The sequence below is a fragment of the Plectropomus leopardus genome, chromosome 10 (genome assembly GCF_008729295.1).
Source record: "Plectropomus leopardus isolate mb chromosome 10, YSFRI_Pleo_2.0, whole genome shotgun sequence".
In the NCBI taxonomy this organism is placed as follows: domain Eukaryota; kingdom Metazoa; phylum Chordata; class Actinopteri; order Perciformes; family Serranidae; genus Plectropomus; species Plectropomus leopardus.
This window is the reverse complement of record NC_056472.1, coordinates 1,496,975-1,523,551: the sequence shown is the minus strand read 5'-3', so window position 1 is coordinate 1,523,551 and position 26,577 is coordinate 1,496,975. Positions and strand designations below refer to the sequence as shown.

Sequence of the window (26,577 nt, the reverse complement as noted above, 5' to 3'; positions counted from 1 at the left end):
CCCAAGGAAAAACTCCCGAAAAGGAACCCCTGTAACAGAAAAAAAAAAAAAAAAGGAAGAAACCTCAGCAAGGGCGGTAGTGGATGATGAGGGATCCCTCTCCCAGGACAGACAGACAAGCAATAGATGTCATAAATAACAAACGAAATACAATCATGGCAAAAAGGAAAGAGAAAGAGAGAGGGGAGGAGGGGGGGAGGGAGGTTGTGGGGGGTGGGGGGGGGGGCAGCAATAGTGGAAACAGATGCATGTCATATTACAATAATGGTAGGTGTGAAATTATTATTTGCAGTCTATGATGATGTTGAGGGAGATGATAACAGTCTCATGCATATGTTGATAGGGAGGTGTCCAAAGGCAAGATCACAGCATCGGCGCAACCAGGACCAGACCACGATCAGGGCAAGCGGGGGGCACAGTATCAGTGCAGCCACAGCACGAGCACAACCAAAGGCAGGGTCGCAGCATCAGCACAGCTATGACCACGGTCAGGCACAGTCAAGGTTACGGCCAGGATCCAGGAAAACTAGGAAACAAGGGAAAAAGAATGCTCCCAAGAGGCAACAGGATTAGCGTAGCGCACTTCAACAGACCCAGGCTCCGTAATTGTGAGCCCCAGGTAGTGACAGTGACAGTGACAGTCTTTCCTTTGCATATTTAAAAAAAATCTGCATTCATGGATTCTTTTTTTCTTCCTCTTTTCCTCCACTCCTTCTGCCCTTTCACCCTTCTACTCTGTTTTTTGTTCTGTATTCATCTCCCTAATATTATCCAGCTCCTTTCATCCCCTCAAGGTTCTTATTCCATCCTGCTATTTTTCTCTATTTCTAGAATGAATGAATTTGTTATTTTATTTATGTATATTTAACCACTCTATTTACTCCTTCATATTCAATGTTCCGTTCTCTCATTTGTCTCGTGTTTATTGTCAGTATGGTTGTATTTTAATTGTTTATTGACTTTAGTGCTTTATATTACTGCCCTGATCTGTTTTTACTCTTATATTTCTCTCTTATTATTCTCACTTCTTTTATCTGTCACATCATTTATCGTCCTCCAGGTCTCAGTTCATGTTGATTGGGTTCTTGTGTTGCCTGGGTCCTTATGATGGTTTTTATAAAAGTTGGATGAATAGTGACAGATGGATTTTCTTATTATTGGTGTTGTTATATTTATGTATGTATATCTGCATGTGTGTATATGTATGTATGTATGTATTTGTGTATACACATGTACGCTTGTGTGTATGTATGTAGGTATATGTGTGTACATATGTGTATGTGTGTGTATATATATATATATATATATATATAAAATGTGTGTGTGTGTGTGTGCGTATACATATATGTTAATGTATATGGATATATACTAATATATCCTGTTGTTGGTTTATTTGCATGTGTTGTGGGATTCCTCTGTGTATGGGTCTTTCATTCTGCTTTGCTTTCTGTCAAAGCACTTTGTAAACCTGTGTAGTTATTATTCTTCTTCTTATTATTATTATTATTATTAATTATAGATAACATTGTGAAAATGAACCTCGTGTTTCACATAAACAACCCAAAATGCTGTAGTACGCATGCCCGTAGTTTGAGGTGTAACTTCGTAATGACACACCATAGAAGAAGACCACACATATGCATGAAGCTTTGCCAGTTTACATGCCATAAGAAGGGGTTTGGTTTCAAAAGATTACCCAGCTAGCAGGGAACACAACATTGGCTAACGTTACCTATAATAATATCACCTGAGAGGGAGAGATGTTGTGCTCCTATATCATCACAGCCGTGATGATATACGAGCACAACACACGACCTTGAGTGTGATATTGCTTTTATACGACAGTTCTACAAGCGTCTTTTATTTGTTAATAGTAACAAGCGACAACAGATTATGATTTTTTTGTTTATTTAATGATTTTTTTGGCTCGGCCAAACAGTTCCGCAACCGCTGGACATGACAGCTGTTGCCTAGCAACACATAAACATTTTCCTTGCTTACTATCATGGACATTTATCTCTGTGTTTTCTTTTAACAGACACTTTGTGAGATTCACATGAGTTAGTGTGATCAGACTGATCGTCTCTGCAGTATATGTCCGCTCACTGCCGTGATCTTCATCACCTCGAGTCCCGTATCAGACATCGTGTGTGCGTCTGTGTCTCTCAGGCTGCGGTTGGTGTGAGACAAGTGTGTCCCTGTCTCACTGGACATCCTTGTAACATCTGTGACAGCTGGTTTACTCCCAGTTTACCAAAACTCGTCTCAGCTGACCCCTCCAGGGTTTACTCATAACTTTTAGTGACTAGACTTCTTTTATTAATGAAAATGCAATGTAATATGTTAACAAAAAAATAAATATATACATTTTTTATGTTAACAGAGAATGTTACTTTAAGAAGAATGTTCTGGGAAGTAAAAGAACATTTGCTGCTGAAAACATTACTAAAATATTGCATTGGTTGCACTGTACCATTTTTAAGAACGTTTTTAGAACCAACAATTTCTAGCTGGGTACACTCTGGAGTCCGGTTGCAAAAGTTTGTGTTTTCAGGTCCCCAAAACGCTGTTGCCGTGTCAGCAAAAGGCCAAACCCCAACAAAAGTTTACCATTTCATATAAGAACTGGTATCACGTAAATGGCCCCTCAGTTTGTGGAGCAACAGCAACACAACTGTTGGCCCCCTGATCAAAGTAGACTAGGGCCTGAGCACTGTCAGTCCCGGTGCTCAGCAGCGACATTGTGTTTGGGATTATCACACCTGTGGTTCAGGGATTAATCCCAGCAGAGACATGGGAACCAGGGACCAAAGATCCAGTGTGGAAAGGGAGGAGGGGCATGCTGTATAGTGCATCCCAAGACTTTACCCCCATGTGTTTTGGGTGCTTTTATCATTTGTTGGCAAACAGGTTGATAAGGTGTGAAGCAGTTCCAGAGGAGACTTCATTATTTAGAGCATATTGGCTCTGAATCGAATCCACTGCCCGCTGTTCTCACACCACTAACCGCGCTGATGCAGAATTTGTATTTTATTGTGCACAGCTATTTATAGTGAAAATGTCACTGAGTGACCAGGTAAGGTCTTTAATCATTTATTATTTGCTGAGGACTGACCCCTGACCCCCTGAGTGTGACCCTATATCTGAGCTATATCAGCTTTCTCTCTCTCACTGACCATGCAGAAAATCCTCTCCTTGTTTGTTCAGCTAATTCGAATGGCATTTTTCCCAGTCTGTTCCTCCTGAGCCAGTTTGTCTAGCAGCTTTATGTCTCCAGCCTTTATAATCTCCTTTAGTATAGGATTCACTGGACCATCCTTTACCAAAAGAGAGGAGATATTTCCATCCCACAATCCCTTGCGGTGGCAACATCTGCCACTCTTTGGGTAATCAGTTATTTTATTACATTACGCATCCACTGTCTATATGAGCCCAAACAACTTTAAAACACATTCAAGTCAACGTTTAAGCTGTTTACTGAGCTGTGAGCTGGTTCTTAAGCTGTTATATACACAAGTGTATAATCAGATGTTTGTTTTGAAGGTAGCCTATATGTATATAAAAAAAAAGATCTGGCATTTTATATTCTAATATGCATATGATATTAAGTATTTACTGTTTTGTCTAATAGAGCTTCTAGCAAAAATATTTCATATGATTGAGCTTCTGTAACTGTAGTGACAGTATACATCTCTACAAAATCATAATCTGCACATTAACCAGAACATGAGAGGAAGTTTGCTTTTAATTCAGCATGTTTGAAACGTGAAAATGATCATATGTACAGTAGTGGGTCAAACACGTTGCATATATCTTGCATAAACTTAACAATTATTTTTATATAGTCATATTATGATTCATGGTGATAAATATGAAGGGAAAGCAGGTTGAGTGCGAGCAGCTATCTTGTGTGACATTACATAGTACTTTTGTGACTGGGAGCTGATGTTACTTTAATTTTCATTCTAACCTCGGTAATGATGTTATATTTTTCACTAAGTTATCCTCGTTTAATCTATGCAACGTGCTAAAACAGTAATAATAATAAGCTTAATTAGTTAAATAATTAATACTTAAATAGCATGCTTTTTAAGATCCACATCACCAAGTGCCTCAAGAAGGCAGCAAATCATGAAGTTTTTAAAATAAAAACAGATAAATACAACAATTAAGACAAAAAAAATATTTGGTGCATAAAAACCAATACAGTGAGGATGTGCTTTCTGTAGTCCATCATGTGAACATTGTAGTTTCATCACAGCGGACCCGCGTCAATAACATCCGCCGTCGCATCATCACAGAGCCGAGGAGAAATGCAGTCGGATTCTCTAAACACCACGATCATCTTTTCCTCATTAAGTCCTAATGAATTCTCCTTCCCATCTTTCCTTGACCTTGAAGTGCTTTCTGGGAGGCTGAAGAAAAAGTGGTTTGGAAATGAAATTATTTAGACTTTTTGACTGCAGCCAATGTGTTAAACCAACATATTCTCATCTCTGATGGGTGTGGTTTTACAGGGCGTAGCAGCACACACTCAGCAAGCTCCTTGACTATCTCAGCCCATTATCTGAATGCACATTCATGAGTTCTCCACAAATAATCTGCACGCACCAAAAGTTTGGTTGGATGAAAACGAAAAGTTAGACAGAATGGCAAAGAATGGGCTAATTTCATTTCATTAACTTGCAAAATTAGAGAAACTAGACTGAATAATACATGCTACAAGTATGAAGGCATACAGGATGTGATATTCATGTTTCCTGTTGTGCCTAACTTGTATATTTGGTCTTCTTTAGGTTTAATCTTGGTTTAAACTTTTAAAGTTATAGTTTTGCTGACTTGTTTTTAAAACTGAGGAGTGGCCACAATGCCAGCCACCTTTTTTTAAAAGAATTCTAGATGTAGAAAGGATCATAAATCTTTATAGTCAGATGAGGGAGAAGGCTCTGTGGTTTGCCTCGAGGTCTAGTACCTGCATTTAGGAAAGGCTGTTCAGTCCTAACAGCAGCATGTTGAATGACAAGTACTGTCTTTGAAATTAAAATTTACTGCTACTCAGTTACAACATTCTCTTTTCATATCAATGAGTCCTTAGTCAACAAATCTTTGTCTGATTGTTGTTGGTTATGTCAATATTCTTTAAAAGACACATACAATCGAAATTATAATAATAATGATAATAATACATTTTATTTGTAGAGCACTTTTGAAGAAACTCAAAAACACTTTACAGAATAAAATACTTATAATAAAATACATACTACATTACAATTCGTATGACTTTAATTACATATTAAAGAGTTTTAAGCAAATGGGTTTATGTAATATCAGCAAATTTGACAGTAAAAAGGAGTATGCTTATGTAATGGATTAAAATGTCGCTCTCAGCAAATAAACGTTAAAGGTCATAACTGTTTGCGTCATGTTGTTCCCATGGGAATAACAACATGTTCTAATCCCAACTCAAAGGTATCCTTCTGCACCTGTTTTTCACATTCTCGGAAGCCGCTACCGTGATGTCAACACAAGCCCATGATGGGATGACGCAGCACGTGGTTATGTTTAGACAACAACAGCACATGGCAACCAACGGCAGGATGTCAACAAATACACATGCTGGCATGAATGGCTGGATTAAAGGAAGGAGGCACATGGTAAGGTGTAGAGAAAAAAAAACATTTACATGGGAAGCAGATACTGCACTCCTGCATGAAAGTCCAGGATTTGCTGGACCTTACCCTTACCCTAGGAACATTCTTGATCCTTATATTATGTTGTTACTGGCAGCCTTTCAGCAAAAAGCCGTCCAGCGGCGTATCATGCAGACACAAAAGGTGGCTTTTGGTGTCAGGATCTTAAGCCAAAGCCATTGACAAAATCTTTATGATATTTTTTCCACTTCTATTTGACAGGACAGATTTCTAGCGTGAAAGGGGAGAGAGAAAGGAGAAGACACACAGCAAAGGGCAAGAATCGAACCTGTTGCGGCAAGGACACAGCCCCTCAGCCAGACAAGCTACCGGGCTCCCCAAAAGTAGCGGTATTTAAATGAGAACTGGCTAGGAATGACCATGCTAGAGGACATGGCCATTTGCCATTACTGTGGTCCTATCTGAAGCTACACCTGTGTTGTGGGTCCTGGTTGCGCCGATGCCATGAATGTGCTTGACGCAACCTTCTACTGCCATTATTATGAGCCATGCCTCCACTATCAATATACGCATGTGTAACCTGCCTCAGCTCTAACTGCTAATGGTAAAAGACTGGGAGATACAGATATTTATTTCATTAGTGCATCAATCACCTTGTGGACCAGTAGTCAGAAGTTTAGGTCGCTACAGGAGAAAGGGTGTATTGGCAAAATGCAATGAGTGACCGAGTAAAGAACCTCACACGCATCAAAGGTAAGTTTTTAAGTGTGTTGTATTGTATTGAATAAGAAATGAAGTTGTAGGAAAAAATAAATAAAATAAAAAAAACAATTTTTAGCTTTTCAGCTCTTCAGACATGAAGTATCAACCACAGTCCTCAATAAATCAGTCTTTTTTTTTTTTTAAATAAATCACAGTCCCTGTGTAAATTCCAGTCTCTGTTTTTTTTGGGGGGTGGCTCGCCACAACTACTGAGGTCCCGTTCTACCTTTACAGACACAGGAAGAATCCCCAGTAGAAGAAGATGTCTTGCAGATCAACACAGGAATCCATACAAGGGAACGGAAAGAAAAAGACCCGGCCTATAAAGGCCAAAAACAGGGTTACAGTGTTGTTCCCATAAACAAAATATACTTTTAAATTTAAATAAATACATATAAACACACAATTTTGTGCATATACTTTGTAACACAGCTTCTTAATAATTACTTTAACCACTTTTTACTGTAAATTCAATGAACTAAATACATTTCTCAGTATTAACATGAAGCAAAACAGCTGAACATTTCTTTCCCTCTTTTATCTTTTTTTTTCCTACTGCCGCTCACTCAGAGGCTCACAGTTCATGTACACACACACACACTCCAGGCACAATACACGGCTCTCATCAGTCCAGGATCCCGGTTCTCCTCCACTTCTGTTGTGAAACACACGGTCCGCTCATCTACCCACGGCAACAAGGGAAGGCTCCACTCTCTGCTCTGACAATAAAAGTAACTTAAACTTAAAATATCTGGCCCTCTCAGACAAAAATCGGCATAGTCCGCAACAGGAAGTCAGCACACACCGCTGCCTCGGAGACGATCCGGCAGAGAGAGAGAAAAAAACGGAAGCACCCAGGCACGTACACCCTGGTGGCGTCTGATTGGTTACACTATCACGCGAACTCCTCATGTCACCCGAATCTTTTACACTTTCAGAAAGGCACATTCACCACACTTAAAATGAAATAAAATACTCTTTTCAAAACAAATAAATGAACTTGTGTGTGTTGATCTTTTTAAACTATTTATTAACATATTTATGATTTTTAACCATAAATCCTATTTATTCATTTTATGCAAGACTGTAACTTATCTGTCACAGGAAAAATATGAATTTGTTAATTTATTGGTCTAATTAATCAACTGGTGAACTGGACTGTTAATAAGGCCTGGTAACCTGGGTTACACCTGGGACTCTTATCAACACCCACAATATTATCATAGAGTGCATTTAGTAACTTTACACCTATAATTATCGTAATATGACATGCTATTGTTATCATTATTGCTGTGCCTCTCTCCCCCGCTCTTCCCCTCTCTCTTTCTCTTTCCTTTTTGTCATAATTGAATTCAATTTTTATTTACGACATCTATTGCACGTCTGTCCGTCCTGGAAGAGGGATCTCTCATCATCTTCTGCCACCCTTCCTGAGGTTTCTTCCATTTTTTCCCCCCCTGTTACAGGAGTTCTATTTTGGAAGTTTTTCCTTAGGTGATGTGAGGGTCTAAGGGCAGAGGGATGTCGTACCCTGTAAAGGCCTCTGAGGCAAACTGTGTTTTGTGATAATGGGCTTTATAAATAAAATTGACTTGACTTGACTAAGATTAATGGGAAGCAGCAAAGTTCTTACAAAGGACCACTGTAACTGGGATGTGAGTGTGTGTTTGTATAGTCACACAGTGCATACTATTCTAAATGTATTAATTATACGATGATATACAATGAATAACAATGTGCGATGTGAAACCTGCTGCAAAACTATTTTTACCCAAGCTTGTCCCTCAGTAGCAAGACATCCAACAAAGGAGGGGAAAGCAGCACATTCATATGTTTTGTTTTAAATTCTCCTGTCTACTAATGTGTTTCTCATAAGTTGAATATAGTAAAAATTAAATGAAAATGACTCACACTTGACGTGCTATGCAACTGCTGCATAAGAATGAGATGAAGAAAGATGAAAACAAGCTACAGCAGCAGCAGCGATCAGAGCTGTAGCCCAGCCGGGGAGGCTCCTCTCTGCTTCACCTGTTGGCACAGAGACAAACTGCTTTAGCCATTTAGTAAATATTTAAACTTTCTAGTTCTCTGCTTGTTTTGTGACTCAGTATGAATCATATTGGAAACAAATAAAAAGTGCTATTATTAGCCAGGCTTTCACCATTGAGTAGTATTGAGTAGTGATATTTTTCTTAATAGAAAGCTTTATTTTTAATAGGAATGAGTCCACAAAACACGTGAGAGTGCATTGAATTCCTGAATTAATTTACTGGCTGTGGTTCAGTCCTACTGTAGTTACAGATGAAAATTAATCTCAAATTGTCGATCCTGTGTTTAAAGTTTTGCAAATCATGTGATTTTCCGCAACATGTTCTCATAACATGGTGCCGCTCTGTCTGTGACCTCCCACGTCTACTTATGACTTTCTAGGTACCCTTCTGCATCAGCTGTTTACACTGCAGGATGCCGTTACCATGATGTCAACAAATGCACATGGTGGGATGAAGCTGCACAGCCCTTCTGTTTACGCAACAGCTCATGGCAGCCAACACAACTGTCATGATGGTTGGGATTAGGCAACAAAGTCACAGATGGTTAGGTTTGGGCAAAAGAGGCTTATGGTAAAGTGTAGGGGGAAAAAATCACATATATTCACACAGGAAGTGAACTCTGGATTCCTGCACCAAAGTCAGTTTTTTGTAGGACCCATCCACCTCCCTGCCAGACCACCCTATAAGCTTACTCATTCTCCTTCAGCGTTTCATGAGCACACGACTGGTTCCATGCGGCCGCGTTCTCAAGTGACACATGATTTTTTTTTCATGATCTCTTTCATAGACATCAGAGTATAGTGACAGTTTCAGCAAATATGACATGAAGTAGTCTGCATAAAACATACTAAATGCATTTTTAAGGGTAAGCACAAGTATCTATTCTTCTGTTTATTTACCCTTATTTAAAAGATGTGTGGCAAGCAAAGTCACATTTATGGTAGGGTTGTGGATGAGGCAGGTCACAGATCGATATCGACCTGCAGGGATATCTATAGTGCTTCTGAGACTGTAGAGGTGATTTTGAGGGTCCTGCACTGCTGAAGTGTTCACATCCTTTGGATTTAAAAAGTGCTGGGAGTTATCAGAGGGGTTCTGAAGTCTCCATTCTATCAGAGGCTTAGGGAATCCTCTTTGTGCAGTGCAGACAGCAGTCATTGTTTCCTCACTCACAGCCAGACTGACATCCTGGTAAGAAACTGTGGGGAAGAGAGTGGAGTCACTGACAAAAGCATCATATCAGTTGGTACTTTTGAAAAAATTTAGGGAAATTGTATCATCTGCTTAATTGCAAGAGTTAAATGAGAAGATTGACACCACCATATAAGAGTATATACATTCTCAGAAATAAAGATACTAACAAGAACCATATAGGGTTCTTTGATTGGTTCCTGTAGAATAACATGTTTTGGTTCCTTGTAGAAACTTTTTTTAAGATTCCAACCGAAACCCCTCAGAAGGATCTACCTAGAACCCAATATTAGGGTTATACCTATAATCATGTGTGAAAGGTTCTACGCAGAACCCCCTATGAAATGTTCTTTGGAGAATCCATCTACAGTGTAATGGCTCCACCCAGAATCCTCTCTGAGGGCTCTATCCAGAACCTTTCCACCTTCTGAGGGTGCTAACAAGAGCCCACCCAAGAGGTTCTACTGAGAACCAAAATATATCCCAAGGGTTTTATCTAGAACCCACCCAGGGGGGGCTCTAAAAATGGTATTTTATGACAAAACACATAGATCTCTCTCCCACTAACCATGGTTTTAGTTCTTAATTAATGGAGCTCAGTCTTGCAAAGAACTCATTAAGAACCCTTTCTTGAGAAAAAAAAAAAAGGTTCTTTAAAGGCAAATGGCTCTGGATAGAAGCTCAGCCCTTTGGGATGAAACCTTTTGGAACCTTTATTTCTAAGAGTGTATATACCATTTCTGTAAAGGAACGTGAAATCTCCTTCCTTACCTGCAACATGTAAAGTCATCTGGCAGATAGGTTCATATGGATCACTGCGTATACTCCTCCCATCGCGATCAACAAGTGTCGCAAAAGCCTGGAAAAACCTTTGGTCATCTTCAAGTGTTACTTTTCCAAGTTTGACTGAAATATTTCCTCTCATCATCTCCTGTGGGAAGGCTGTGACCCTGGCTCGATAAAGTTCCTTCACATGCTTTGGCATCTCCTCTGCCTGATTAAAAGAGTACAAAACATATTTTCTTTCATCTTGCCAGGAAAAGCGTAAATTCTCTAAGTTAATGGGGGTGGGGTCCATCAGGGTACATGGAAGAACTGGTGATTCGTTGACAGTGGTGTTGACATCATGAGCCATGATTGCATCAGACACTGAAATCCAAAGAAAAAAGATTCTTCTTCACGTTGTGACATTAATGCGACCCAACACTGAACACCATGCTCTTCATTTTAGATTAATGGTTTTAATTACAAACTCAAACATCTGACAAATGCTTTAGATAAAGATAGATTCCACTGTATTCCTGCCATGTACATGCATACACACACACAGTGACAGGAAAAAATGTGCATTAAAAGTTTACACCAAAGTGCAGCAAACTTACCCAACAGGAGAGAGTATGCCACAGACACTATGAACATTCTTTGTAGGGCAAGGTCGTCAGAGGAAAACAGTTTGATTTTCTCTAAAGCACATACAATTTTAAAGCTTAATAATCTGTGTCGGACTGCTATTTCCTCTTCTGATCAACAGTATGTTGCTTCTGTTTTTGCATGCTGACTGATCATTCATATGTTTAAGAACTGGGCGTGGCCTCAACCGCTCTGTCAGTTGCGACAAATTTAGGCTTATATGTCTATTTTGCAAGTTTGGGTGGTGATCTTTGCGGACGGTAGTGGTGTAAGGCTGTGGCATCAGAATAAGGAAATCACCTGATCAATCTGTAAACTCCCTTTTTGAGGGTTGAGCTGTTCACATGTAAACATCAGTAAACATAGAGGAAAAGTGGAGCAGAGATGGGCACCAGCTGGACTAGAATTGTAAAGGTCTTGAATAATAAACTGGACGACCTCTGTGCTGCATCAGTTTCCAACAGGATATCAGATACTGTAATATGCTTTGATTCACTGAGACTTGGCTAAATCCTGGACAGTGCCATTCAGCCTGCTGACTCCTTTTCTACATGCTAATCAAATGTAACAGAGGACTCTGGTGAGAGAAGTAGAGTGTGTTTTATGGTGAAAAAGGACTGGTGTGTTGATGGGAATGCGAGGTGTTTTCCTGTTGCTGCTGTGAGGAGTGACCATGCGGCTGCCTTATTGTGATCAGGATGTGTGGACAGTTAAGTCAGTCCACAACCAGAAACCATGGTGTAGGCGAACAAACAGTAACTCTACATAAATGCGGGATTTTTGTGTGACTGGCTGGCTCTGGAGTTAAGGGAACAAGATGCTGCACTAAAGAATGTCTCAGGAGGCAGAAGTCCGTGCAGAGAAAAAGTGATTTTTTTTATGCAAAAAGAACAATTGCAACAGAGCAGAAGAACAAAAGTCCTGGGAAAAACTAACCAACCAAAAACAACCAAGGTGAGAAACAACTGAAATAACTACAGCCTCACAGCAAGCAGCCACTGACAAACACTTTCCCACAGACATCGCCCAGGTGGCTTTTTTAACCCCTCATAGCCCCACCCTAATTGGAGTCAACCACTGCATTGGGATTGGGTAAGCAAAAAAGGGAATGAACCTTAAACCTGATTCTAACAGGCTAATATAGTCATAAAAAAGCCAAATTATTTACAGGTAAGCCGGAATCAATATATCCCTCTCTCTTAGATGAATCATATGCTCCCAAATGCTCAATCAGTCACCAGTGTCTGATCACCCAGCCAGAGGAACTCAGGGTGTTTTCACACAGGCATTGTTTAGGTTAGCCCAAGCTAGTGTGAACACAGCGGTCACACTCTGGTGCGGACCTCACCTTCCCAGCACTTCTTTTTCTGGTCGGGACTCGGGATTCATGGAAACATGACGCTCCGCGAGTGGTGCAGCCTTTGGACCAGAGTAAAAACAAACGTGTGAAAGCCAGCCATACTACCTGAAAAAATGAAACAATGTATAACTTTTGCTTCTCGTGCACATCAAGGGACAGCTCTAACATATTATGTGAAAACTCCCTGAGCCCTCCCCCTCTCTCCTCACCCCAGGCTGCCAGCAACCACAAATACAATGATGAACAAAGGGCAAAATTATCCTGACAATCAAACCAGGTCGATACAAAGAGCAAAACACAAATACAAAAACCTGTTAATGAAAAACCTATTTCCTTAGACATTTCATTGACAAAAGTTGAGATCAGATACTTAATTGCTTCACTCTAACAAGGCACAGGTGGCCTAATCAAACCTGCTGATAGTAGGCAGGTTTCCATAACAGATTTCCACAAAAAATAATAATTTCAATATATGGATAAAACACAATTACGAGATGACTTTCTACTGAGTGTTATTATGCAACTTCTCTCGCGATGTTACACGACTTTCTTCTGGCAATAACATTCCAATAACCATGGCGATGGCTATCCAAAACATTGGCAGGTTTATTTCTATTGCAGTCACTCAATAAAGCCAAACTAATAACGACGTGATTTCCTTGTTAAAGTTAAAGATCTTGGTGATGATGACGAAGATAAAGTGAACAGGATATGGGCTATGCATATTAATTCAAAGGCCCAAGAGTTCACAAAATTGTGATGACTTCAAGTGTCCATTTTATAAGTAGCATCACTAATCACACATGCTTGTAGTTGAGGGTACAAATTCAACCACAACATCTGGATGTCATGGAGGATATGCCTCCCTAAAATGCACATATGCCAGAGTTATACAGAATATTGTTTGTGTTTACTTTACATATAAGGAGTAAACAGAAAACTGCACAGTTAACAGATAAGATTCATTATTCATAATTTTTTACCTAAAAACAGCATCTTACCCTAATCAAGTGCTCGAAGCGAACAGCGTTCGTTCACGAGCATTCCTCTCATAGTAGCTTAGCTTATTAGCAACAGCAGCGCTGCTGGTTTTAATATTTACATGATAATGAGATAATGGTATATTTATCTCTCTCTACATACACACTCACACACACATACGCACACATACACAAATATACATACAACTTATCAGGGAATCAATCATAATCACGACCAGAGAAATTGAAGTAACAGAATCAAAATGTGTGTGTGCCCACAAAAATATAATAAAAGGTGGTGCCTTGTAATATCGTTGAGCTGTGTATTATTACACAGCTCAACTGAGTAAATACTACGTTCAGTACCATTTATTAACTGTCACTAGTGCACCGCACTGCTCACTGATAACCACTTGTTTGAATACAGACCGTAGACTGTATATATGGTCTCTGATACAGACATGGACCGCCATATTACAGGCTTTACAGCAAACAGTGTATGGATGTGTTGTCAAATGGTAAAAATGATGAATTATGATTCAAAAATATCCATCACTACGGCCGCCATGAAGCCTGTGTTGTGTCAGGGACTCCAAGAGTTACATGCGCAGTCACGCAGTAGAGTCCTGTGGGTCCTATGCACGTTTATTCTGAAAATGGCACATTTTACATCTTTAAGACTTGTGTTTTTAATAATGGCTTTCTGGGCCAGTGTGCATCAGGCCCCTAGGAAGTGCGCCACCCTCTGAAGCAAAATTTACATAGTGGCCGAAAGTGGAACTGCAGCGTCACGTGATGCACACTGGCCCAGAAAGACTTTTCTCCATTTGTAAACATTGGGGAAAGAGACCTCCTTAAATCACTGGATAATTTTTGTTGAGACGCTGACTTTTCAGAACGCATTTTTTTATAGCCATTATTAAAAACATGAAGTTCTAAAGACGTAAAATGCACTATTTTCCGAATCAAGATTTGGAATTCGGTGTATCTCCAGACATAAAATGAACACACATCGGATCCGCGGGACTCTACCGTGAGAACACGCATGTAACTCTAAGAGTTTCTGACACAGCACAGGCTTCGTACCGGCTGTAGTAATAGATATTTTTGCTGTAATTCATCAGTTTTTAATCACAATTCATCATTTTTACCATTTTACAACACATCCATATGCTGTTGGCTGTAAAGCCTGTAATATGGACGTCTTACTGTGTCTGTATCAGAGATCGTATATACAGTCTACGGTCTGTATTCAAACTACAGGTTATCAGTGAGCAGCGCGGAGCACTAGTGACAGTTACTAAAAGGTACTGAACGTAGTATTTTTTTGTTGAGCTGTGTTATACAGCATGGTGCAATATTACAAGCACCACCCTTTATTACTTTTTTATGGGCACAACACATTCTGATTCTGTTAATATGATTTCTCCGGTCGTGATTACGATATGATTCCCTGATGAGTTGAATGTATATGTGTGTGTATGTGTGTGTGTAGAGAGAGAGAAAGAGGTAAATATACCATTATCTGATAATCACGTAAATATTAAAACCGACAGCGCTGTTGTTATACTGGCTATTAGCTGCTGTTACTAATAAGCTAAGCTACTACGAGAGCAATGCTCGTGCACCGGCACTGTTTGCTTCGAGCACTCGGGTCATCTGTGTGAGCGAGCCAGTGAGTCGGAGTCAGTGCTCGGGTACACTCGGCCGTGTTCGGCTGTTGTTAACCACTTCCACGCATGCTCTATGGGCCAGTAGGTCCGGGTATTTTACACTTTTCTAAACCCGGAAAAAGAGTTTTCTCTGCTTCATGCGCCACTGAGCAACTCTCATAAGCTGTATCCCAATTCAGGGTCTGCATCCTTCGGAGGACGCAGCCTACGCGGTCTACGAAGACGACTCCTTCGGAGGCACCTCCGAAGGCCGCATTAACGGTTGTTAATTGGGACAGTCTAGCCTTTGGAGGATTTCCTGGTTGCGTCACCAGATGTTCCCGCCCTTACCCCCACGACAGTGGATTCCTGCCGTCAAGGCTCGCCAGAGAGAGAGGGGGAGAGGGAGAAAAAAAGAGAGAGGTCGAGAGAGGCCAAGAGAGGGAGGGGGGGACACCAAAGCAAAGAAATTATTTTATTTTTAAATTTATTTTTTTATTTAAATTTTGCTGGAGGAGGAGGACAAGTGCCCCCGCATCGGACAACAACAGCGCTTTCGGTTTTAATATTTATGTGATTATCAAATAATGGTATATTTATATCTCTCTCTCTACACACACACATATACATACAACTCATCAGGGAATCATATCGTAATCACGACCGGAGAAATCAAATAAACAGAATCAGAATGTGTTGTGCCCATAAAAAGGTAATAAAAGGTGGTGCTTGTAATATTGCCCCATGTTTTATTACACAGCTCAACTTTTAAAAATACTACGTTCAGTACCTTTCAGTAACTGTCTCTAGTGCTCCGCTGCTCACTGATAACCGGTAGTTTGAATACAGACCGCAGATTGTATATACTGGAGAGTTTTTTGGATAGAGAATGATACAAAGCTGCTCCACTGGTTCGAGATCAATTTTCAAGACACCGAAAATGTACATAATATTTCTCATTTAATTCATGATAATATCATATCTCTTTACATATTTGGTAATAACATATTAATTTTAGGTGTGCCCACCCAGAGTTCTGTGTCAAATAGCAAGTAGCTGTCTAGCTCCGATTGTCACCTCTCTTTTAACGCAAGAGAACAAAGTCACTTTCTAGTTTCCATGAAACCACCTTCTTTTATACTGTAGGAATGAGTCGGTGAATGAAGTGAATACAGGCTTACCATAAAGCAATACATAAAGTCCTGTTAACAGACTGAACTGACCAACGGGACAAAAGGGGAAATAATGGCTAATCCCGCCATTTCTGAAAAAAACACAAACACTACAAACTAAACTACAAATAAAACAGAAAAGGACATTTGTCTATCAATATGAATATTTTAGCAATGAAAACAAAAGCACCAATAAACTCACAGTCTTAATCACTAATAAGTGGAGTGTGGTGGAGGTGGACAAGGCAGAAGATCGGTCTGCTTCCTTCGGCTAATAAGGAAATCCCATCTCTGTCGTGGCTCAGATGTGGGCGGCATGGTTTGACTCAGCACGGCCAAAAGTTGAAACAGAGAAGGCCAGTTATTTGTCTTTGTAACTTTCAGGGCTGTTTGTTTCATCAGCTTTTTCAACTCTGTGAAAAAAAACGTTTTGTTTTTTTCTTCTTCAGCAGCAGCAGCAGTGGGCACCTCAACATTCCTGTCCCCGGTGGTGCATTGAAACACAGCTAGATTTAAAACAATGTCCACAGACCCATTTTTGGAGGGAGAAATGTTTCTTTCAGTTGAATCTCGACTCCATTGCTGCAGTCGACAAAAAAAGTAAAAGGATATAATAATTTAAAAAATAATAATTCTGGAAACTTCTTTAAAATATAAAATCAGAATAATTACATAATCTTCTTAGTTATTTTACTAATAACTAAGAAACTAACTTATTTTATTTTATTCATTTAAATAGTCTTCTTGATAGTTTACACTAGTGATTTGAAAGTTTTTATAATGATACTCTCTCCTTATTTCCAGATCATGTTCTTGACACCTTTTACTATTTTTCTTTATTTTATTTTATTTTATTTTTTTGCAATTTTCAGAACAGTTCATGACAAGTTGCTCAATGCCTCTTTTAACATGTGTTTGAAAGAAATCAAACAAATAAATTTGCTCACATTTCAAAGGTTTAAAAAAGAACATGTCGCTCCGTGTTTCAAAGGGTTGAAAAGTTGTATGCCTCCACAAGTCAAGTTACAGTTAACATTCAGGTCTGTCCAGACCTAGCCACCAGGAACAGTGTTTGCTTTTGAGGCCAATTTGACATAGTGGCCAAAAGTGGAATTTCATCTTCCTGGTCTGCTCTGTGATGCCATGGGGACCACAAAGACTTTTTCTCATTGACTTAAATTGGGAAAGAGATTTCTGTAAATCGGTTGTTGTGGTTTTTTTGGCATCAAACCTCCACAAAAGGTTAAAGAGAATAAGATGGCCTGAAAACCCAAAAACTTAATGCCTCCAGTCATGACTATCATTAGCGCAAAGGCATAAACAGCCCAGCAGTGTGTGTAGTGTTGGATGCACTGAACAGTCAGTCCTATCTTTAATCATGTATTTGACACTATGGATTCTGATGCATTTCAAGACAGGCTCAGAAGGGGGCTAGGTATGTCTATGCATGCAAAATGTACCTGTGTGGTGTTTCAGTTTTATTCCTTGTCACCAGCTGTTGATATATTTACATATTAAATAGTCTTAACAATAAACCACTGACCTGTTCTCTACCACAGCACACATAATACAATTGCAGCCACTGAAAGAAGTACAAATGGTGGAATAAGCCAATAATGGTGCCTTTGCTGCTCCTCACCTGTAAATTAGTGAAAACAACAGTGATAAATTATTTAACACTAATGCATCATTTGCTCTGAATACTCTTAAAGGAAGGGCATTATGTTAATTTCAGTCCAACTGAATGGGGGACAGTATTTCACCCGTTAAGTGTCTTTCTACTACTGTGTCCATGCAACCGCAATTTACAGTCATCAGTTATAAATAAAGGCAACTCATAACTGACAGCAGAGCAAAAATACAGATGGTCAAAATAAGGCTGCTATCTTCTGATCTTCATTAGTGGCGTTTGTGTTGAGTTTACATTATAGCTTATAGCTCTGTTTTAGCAATGCCACAGTAACAAGAAAACAGTCATATCACGCTATTTGAAAAGTTTATGGTGAACTGTAAGCCTACAGTTTGTGTTGTCATCAGTTACAGTGAAGATATGTTTCAGTAAACAGCTAATGTTAGATGTAACTTAACAGTGTAGAAAGAAATCTTGTGAGTTCAGCATCAAACTGCATCTTTTACTCACCAAGTCCTGTCTCCAGTGTTGTAAAGCCACAACAATATTTACTCTAGTTTTTCTTCTTCTTATATCACTTGTTTTCTCAGTGGAACAGTGCATCTCTCTAGAAGCTGATTGTGATAGTTTAACAGTCATTTTCCTGGAGCGTCTGCCATCGCTATGTTTCTTACACACTCACCTACTAATTCAATGAGAGTGTAATTTCTATACTGTATCCACTGACTCTATGCTCCTCTTGGCTCAACTTCTTCATCTTCTCTTACAGCTCACTAGAGGTGACAGAGACTCTCTGTCGCCTGTCAGGCCAGCATGTATTATTACAGAAGGGACAGCCTGTCCCTGGCTGCTAAGCAGTGGAGATCACTGCAGTATGATACATCAGCATGTTGGACACAGAGTCAAAGGTGTTCACACTGTTGAAAGGGTTAGTGCATTTTTTTAATGATTTAAACTAAAATGATGTCCATATTTTACATAACACACATTTAAGTCCAAAGTAACAGCATAGTGTGACATCATTATTATGAGCAGTGTCTAAAGGCACCCTAAAACACACCCTGAGGCCTCGTTATTTGAATGAGCCGCAGCACTCACCTGGGGCATCGATCTCTGTGGTACTCTGTATGCTCTCGTTGGAGTCGGGGTTAGAGATGAGGCAGGTTACAGACTGTAACCCCTTTACACTGACAGAGCTGGTCACATTGAAGGTTCTCTTTGTTGGGTCCTGCAGCAGGGACAGCTCAGCACCCTCCAGCTGTGCAGTGCTGGATCTGTTTACACCTGTCCATGACACTTGAGGTTCAGGGTATCCTCCATGTGCTGTGCAGGTTGCATTGTTTGTTGCCTTGCTAACTGTCAGGACAAGATCTTGGTATGGAGCTGTGAGTGGGAAGGACAGAACAACTTCACAGACATTCTAGACATTTACAGCACTTTGATATTTGCATTTAACAGAAAAAGAGTTATTTCACACACCTGAAACCCGCAATTTGGATTTACACCATTGTTCAGGCCATTTTTTTACTTTTTTCTGCACATCATAGAAACCAACATAGGCCCAGAACGTTTTCTGGTCATCTCCAACAGAAACATTGTGAAGTATAACAGATATGTTTCCAGAACTGAACTCAGTATTGAAGGCTTCACACCTGTTCGTGTATCTGTCAGCTATTGGCTGCATTGTCATATTAGTGTCCGAGTGAAACAAAATGTTTTCAGACTGGTCCTCCTGCCAGTAAAACCATCTAATAAGTAGCTGATGAACTGGTAGGGAGCAGCCAATCAGGACGGAGCCTCCGACAGTGGCATTAAGCAGAGGTATCTGACCAATGACAGGTCCTAGAAAAGAAAACATATTAGTCAGCAGAAACAGAAATAATAGCTACCAATTCTGACTCTGCATAACACTGAGAATTTAACAGCAGAAGACCTTCAATAATATATTTACTGTGACAGCTGCAACTAATGCTCTGTTTCCTATTTCCACGGCTGCAGACCTGTAACACCCAGTGAACTCCATGCATACATTTGCAGAGTATTTGTACCAAATCACTTCAGGAAACATGACTGTGCTGTCAGAAGCACCGATAGACTGTATATATAGATGGATATAACTATCTCCACTTACACCGAATGCACAACAAATTAAGCCAAAATATCCCGGATACGACCATGGTCATTTTGTGTACGATATGGAATACGATACACTATGATGCGATACAGTACAATATAATGAAATAATAAAGTATGATCTCATACATTACAATACGATACAATTCAATATAACGCAATGCAATAAAGTATGATACGATCTGATGCAATACGGTAAAGTATGCAAGCAATATGCTAAAGTATGCTACAATAAAGGACGATTTGATGCAATACGATAAAGTATGATACGATACAGTACAATATGATGCAGTACAATAAAGTATGATATGGTACAGTTCATTATGCAACAAGTAGTTCCGACCAAGCAATCTGATGGGTCCACAAGACATTTAGAACATGCTCAAATCTGCATAACAGCACACCTGCCTCAGCACTAAGAATATTACTCTGCTGTTGCTGGATCATACCTCCAGCATGTGGATCCTTAAAGCTGAAATCAGTTTAAAAATATATTGCTGAAAAGGTAGAAATACATTACAAATTGCCAAAAATAACTGAAAAACTGGCAAAAATGAAAGCTGAACTGCGTTAAACTGAAGAAGTTGCAAGTTGAACTGGAAGAGTGTTAAAGTTGATGTTAACTGAAAAGGTTAAAATAATAAATGTTTAATATGAGGCATAAAATGTAGAAAAAAATTGAGAGGCATAAATGTCATAAGAGCATAATATTTTGACATTTGAATGGTTTCTGTAGCTGAAAGTATGCAGCAGTTTCAGAAAAAAAACACAGGAGAAGTACTACTAGTATCAATAATAGCAGTAGTAGTAGGAAGTATAAGAAATAGCAGTACATCTATCACTACAAGGAGTAGTAATAGTATAAGAAGCAGTAGTAGCAGTAATAGTAGCGATTTCAGTGGTAGTAGCAGAAGTAGGTGTATTAATAGCGGAAATAGTTCCAGTGCACAACTACTAGTATTAGCAGTAATGGTAGTAGTAACAGTGGTAGTAGTAAAGTAGTAGTAGTAATCGCAGTTGCAGGAGTAGAATTAGTTCTAGTACTAATAATAGTAGCAGTAGTTGTAGTAGAAATGGAAGTAGTAGAAGTAGCAGTTGTAGTTTTTTGTTCTAGTACTGATAGGAGAAGAAGTAGCAGCTGTGGCAGTAGTAGTAGTAGTGGTAAAAGTAGAAGTAGTGGTATTAGTAGTAATAGTTCTACTGCAGCTAGTAGTAGCAGTAATGGTAGTAGTAACAGTAGTAGTGGTAGAAGTAGTAGTAGTATTAGTAATAGCAGTACCAGTAGTATAAAAAGTTGTCCTAGTAGTAGTAGTAGTAGTAGTAATAATAGTAGTAATAGCAGTAGTTGTAGTAGAAATAGTAATAGTAGAATGTGTTGTTGTAGTACTACTATAGTAGTGTCAGCAGTAGTGTATAAGTAGTTGTAGTATTAGTACTACTAGTAATAATAGCAGTGGTAGTAGAAGTCATAGTAGCGGAACTACTACTAATACTAATACTAATAAGTTTACTGGTAGTAGAAATGGTAGTAGTAGAAGTAGTAGTTGTAGTAGTAGTAAAAGTAGTACTTGTAGTAGTAGTAGTAGTAGTTTTAGTAGTAGTAGTAGTAATAGTAGTATTTATTTTTGTTGCAGTAATACCACATAGACAAACAGGAGCTGATGGAGGTCTGATCTGCTAATCAGAAGCACCTGTGTGCCTGTCTTAAAGTGAGTCATTGTCAAATCTGATAAAACACAGAGAAGTACTGCTTGAAAAACACATGCTACAGCAAAAATGTTCAGTTATGTTGTTGAAATGTTGGAACTGTGAGCACCATGAGATGTTACTGAAGAGATTGATATATCAAATGTGTGGATTAAGTGAAAAATGACTAGGAAAATCCAGTTTCAAAATGTCCTTCCATCTGGGTTTTGCTCAAGCTTGATGACATAAATTAGCAGCAAATGGGAGTTGGAAGGGATCTCTTGTTGCTGTGAGGCAGAAAAAGAAAGCATTTTTGTACATTTTGATGTACAAATGGTGTATTTCAACCTAAAAACTGTGGCACCATAGGGGATTTAGTGAAAAATGCTTGTGGAAAAACAGGCAAAAATATCTAGAGTGCGTGATGTCATCAGTGATATCACCCACTCTAGCTCTGAACATTCCGTCCCAATAAGAGCCCATTATTAAATCAGAAAATGTTTGGAAACAGCATAAAACCTAAACTGCAAAATTAAAAAAACAGTAAAAGATGTCAAAGAGCTGAATAAAAGCTGAAGAGTTCAAGGTTTTGTGACCCGTTCAAAGTTTAAATAAAAATCTCTAGCTAAAAGTATGGGAAAGCAGTTAGCTTTCAAAGTGAAATGAGTTGTAGAGAATTTGAAGGTTGAAGGTTCTCTCCATTCAATCTAATGGGACAAAAAAGCTGAATATTTTAAAGAGTTTAAAGAATTTATATGAGAAAAGTCATGTCCTGAAAGAGCTCAACGTTTTGATAGTTGAATGGTTAAACTAGCTGAAAGTATGCTGAAGTAGTTAGCTGCTGTGGAAGCATCTAAACTAATTACCATGTTTATGCAAGTAGGGTGCAACAGGACATTTAATATCACTGCCACAATAATAATAATTAAAACTGAGTGTTTGTAAATACAGCTGACCAAATGAAAAGTAACAGCCAACTTACTAATGGTGTAAACTATGAACTAATAAGGACGGCATTAATCAGCATAAACCACCTTGTTCTGCACAGACATGTTATAACACTGACAAAAAGTGACATTTGTGTGTATGACCAGAAAACAGCAAACTTATCTGCAAACTAAAAAACACTCAATCCAGATCAGGAATGATGGGATATATAGGTTATGTGATGGGACCGCAGTCAAACGTGAAAGGCTAAACTGCATCATGAAGCACAATATTTCACTAGATAACAACATTTTCTGAATTTTGGAAATGATGATATCTCTAACTTTTTTCATTAATTTTGACTTTTGGACTTTACCTTGCTCTTGAGTTATTAGAAATGTTTGCCATCCTCTGGCATCCTCGATCAGCTGTGCTGTGACACGGAACTACTAGCTCAAAAATACAGGTAAAGTTCACAGGTGTAATAGCTAATTCTGTATATGGATAAAGATGTTTTTGTCCGCAGATATTATATTATATATATTAGCCGTAACAAAACTGAGCAAGCTAAACATTTCTGTGTTTATATCTGGTTTATTTATTTAGTTCTCTTGAAAGTATATGCAAAAGTTGGCCAGTGGACTGAAGAGGGACTTGAAAATGTGTCCATTGCAGTTACTGTTGCATTGTTACATTGAAGTTGTCGTTACTAAGGTCTGACCTACTTGCTGGGGTAGTCAACCAAGTTTCATTTCATATAGGGTTCTTCTGATGTGAGTGATTGTTTTCCAGTAATTAGTCAGACTCCATGTATTTACCTGGAAAAGCACACCCCCTTGTGTAATATTGCTTAAATATAATTCCGCTTTGTCAGTTTACAAGGACATTTAGTTGTCCTCAGTGTCCTCAGTCAGCCCTGCTTGAGAAGTTCACATGCAAATTAGACATACAATTACACAAACAGCACATAGCCATTAAAAAACACCGAACAGTTATGACTGTGTAAAACTACAGATACCATCCTCAGATTCAGATCTTGGTGCAGATTTGGAGCCAGAGTCTACATAGTAGCGATCTCCCTAGTATCAAAAGCCTGCCGTCCTAACAAATGTGAGCAGTGCCTTTGAAAGCTGGCCCACAGACTGGCACACAGAACTGTCAGTCATGTCAAACCCCTTTTTTATAGCATCAAAGAACTAATTAAAACAAATACCTAAACAAATATCAGGTGATAAGAAGTGCCTAAAATGACAGCAAACATAATTGGGAAAATTTTATTTGATGCATACTTTGAGTTCTTATTTTGGCTCAGTAATATAGAGGGGACAGGCCTTATGACCTGTACTGCAGCCAGCCATCAGGGGGTGATCCAAATATTTTGACTTCACTAATGGAGAGCTGTCATGCTGTGCATCTTTACATGCAGTCTGTGGAGGCACCAGGCACACAGAGCACAGACTGGAGAGTGGTATCAATCTTTTCATAGAATTTCAGCAAGAAACTGAAGAGGCATTGCTGTTCTTTAATGTTGAACAATTTTCTGTAACTGAACTGGTCTGTTTTGCCTTTTGTGTATCATCACACCTGATCCCTACCAGTATCTGTGATGAGCAGCTAATTACTTGTAACAAGTTGGCTTGGTGAAAAAAAAACATTGACCCATTAAGTGACTTTAATTTCTTTCTCGTTCTTTTTCCCCTCTGCCCTGAACTCTCTCTGTCTGTCTGTAAAAAAAAAAAAAAAAAAAAAAAACAATACCACAACCGAGACATGACATCAAGACAAATCCTGCCTTGCGTCACTTCTGAAACCACTTCCCCTATATTGCGCAAATGAGAAATCTATGAGTTCATTATTGACGTGTCTTACCACAGAGAAGAAAAATCACGAGGTTTACAGGAGACATGTCTGCAAAAACAACTGTAAAATAGAGATGACAGTTATGATATGTTACTGTAAATGGAGAAATCTCTCTGTCTTCCTCCTGAAACCTGAGTGGGTTCTGTGTCTTCAGCAGTTTCACACTGCCCAATTACAACTACATATTTTTTAAAGCATGTAGTATGCAAATTTAGAAAATGAGGAGGAAGTATTAGGTAATATTCATATGTATTAATTTGATCATATTGAGTTAAAAGTATAAATATAGTGTGTGATGATACATAATTTTAAATGTTTTCTTTCCAGTACTGGTACTTGCTTTAATGTCAATAAATCACCCTTAGTTAGAGGAACTGTTTGTAAAAGAGATGACACTTACCAAACAGGTCACAACCGGTGCACAGCCGCTCCTCCACTTGACAAGTTCACCACTGATCAATTGCAGAACTACTGCCAGCCTACTACAGTATAGCCCCTCCTCTACCATCTGCAGTGACTATGCAGACATTACAGGTCACATTACAGGACATTAAGACTGGGATGTTTGTTGTAAGCTAAATTGTCATAATGTATTGTCAGTTTACAAAATTTTACAATATGGGATATGCATTTTGAGACATAGTGATGGAGGGTAGTTTGGCCAAGAAGTACATTTTTTTTAAAAAAAGAAAACTCCTCATGCTCAATAAACAGTACCAAAGAGGAATACTTTACCAGTAAAATTACACTTTGTATGTTAAGTACTCATTATGTATTTCCTTGAATTCACTGAGTAAACATGTTTTTTCTCGCACTTCCTCATAGTGAACAGAGAATTCAAAAAAGGCGAGCATTCTTCATGAGTTGAAGTAAAAAGGATGTGTGTTTAACAGTAAAACTATATCAAAACTTGTTAAAAAAAACTCTCACCCAGCTAGCACAGTGTCATTTATCCTGACGTTTGTTCAGTTGTTCACAAGCACATGCATTTTAAAAAATATATATTACAACTTAGTCCTACCCACCGGTAGGAGGCCCCGGGGAAGACCCAGGACACACTGGAGAGACTATGTCTCACAGCTGGCCTGGGAACGCCTTGGGATCCCCCGGGAGGAGCTGAACGAAGTGGCCGGGGAGAGGGAAGTCTGGGCTTTCCTGCTGAGGCTGCTGACCCCGCGACCCGACTCCAGATAAGTGGAAGAAAATGTATGGATGGATGGATGGATGGATATATTACAATTTAAAACATGTAACATCTTAAAGAACCAGTGTGTAAGCTTTAAGGGAATATAATGGCAATAATATACTATGATATAAGAAATATGTTTTCTTTAGTGTATAATCACTTGAAAATAAGAATTACTGCATTCTCCTCACCTTTAAATGAGCTGTTTATATCTACATAGGGTGTGGAACCTAGCTTATGGGGATGTTGCACCATCATGTTTTAAGTGGGTCTTTCACGATACTATAATTTCTAACTCAGTATTCAAATTATTTGATTTTTGTTTTGTAATGTTTAGGGATGAGAGGAGACTCATTCCACTTCAGCCTAGACGTAAAAGTGTTTTTTGCCTTAACCAATACAAGAGATGTGACCATTTTTAACAGTTTTAGAATGTATTCTTATAACATTAAAAAAAATTTTTAATATAATATTTATTGCAATAGGAGTCCAAACCCTTCTCAGTGGCTTCGTATAATTCCTTTTTGTGAATTATGTGACTCTACTTCCTGCTTCGCTACAGTGCAGATGCTCTTATTGCTTGCTCTCTGCTTAGCTTTTATTTTTCCTATTTTTTTCCTTTTTTTCCTTCTTGTCACAAAGTCCAACACATTCACGGAGGTTTCCTGCATTGACTCAGAGCCATGGCAAGGGATGGCTCTGAAGCTGCAGTATGAAGCTGTGTGACAAGAATGTGTTGAATCCTGTAAAATCAACATTAGCACATCATGCCAGAACTGTTGAAAATATCTACAGGAAATCGCTGTGCTAAAGAGGAGGATTTTTACACTTGAAGCAGAAAGAGGACTTCATGAGACACTCCCAGTAACATCCAATGGTAAGACAGCTAAGTCTACCTCAAATATTTTAAACCTGGATGATACAGT

The 26,577-nt window shown here is 38.9% G+C and overlaps 1 protein-coding gene across 1 annotated transcript; it reads right to left on the bottom strand.

Moving 5' to 3' along the window:
- Positions 1–5,936: 5,936 nt before the first annotated feature.
- LOC121948811 lies at positions 5,937–24,904 on the bottom strand. Its single transcript, XM_042494294.1, has 9 exons — positions 24,866–24,904; positions 24,475–24,525; positions 19,339–19,701; positions 18,958–19,242; positions 12,414–12,484; positions 10,427–10,649; positions 9,364–9,663; positions 8,325–8,441; positions 5,937–7,127 (listed from the first exon to the last, which is right to left on the bottom strand). The coding sequence occupies exons 2-8, from the start codon at positions 24,509–24,511 to the stop codon at positions 8,335–8,337; spliced, it is 1,386 nt and encodes a 461-aa protein (XP_042350228.1). The 5' UTR covers positions 24,512–24,525; positions 24,866–24,904; the 3' UTR covers positions 5,937–7,127; positions 8,325–8,334.
- Positions 24,905–26,577: the final 1,673 nt, after the last annotated feature.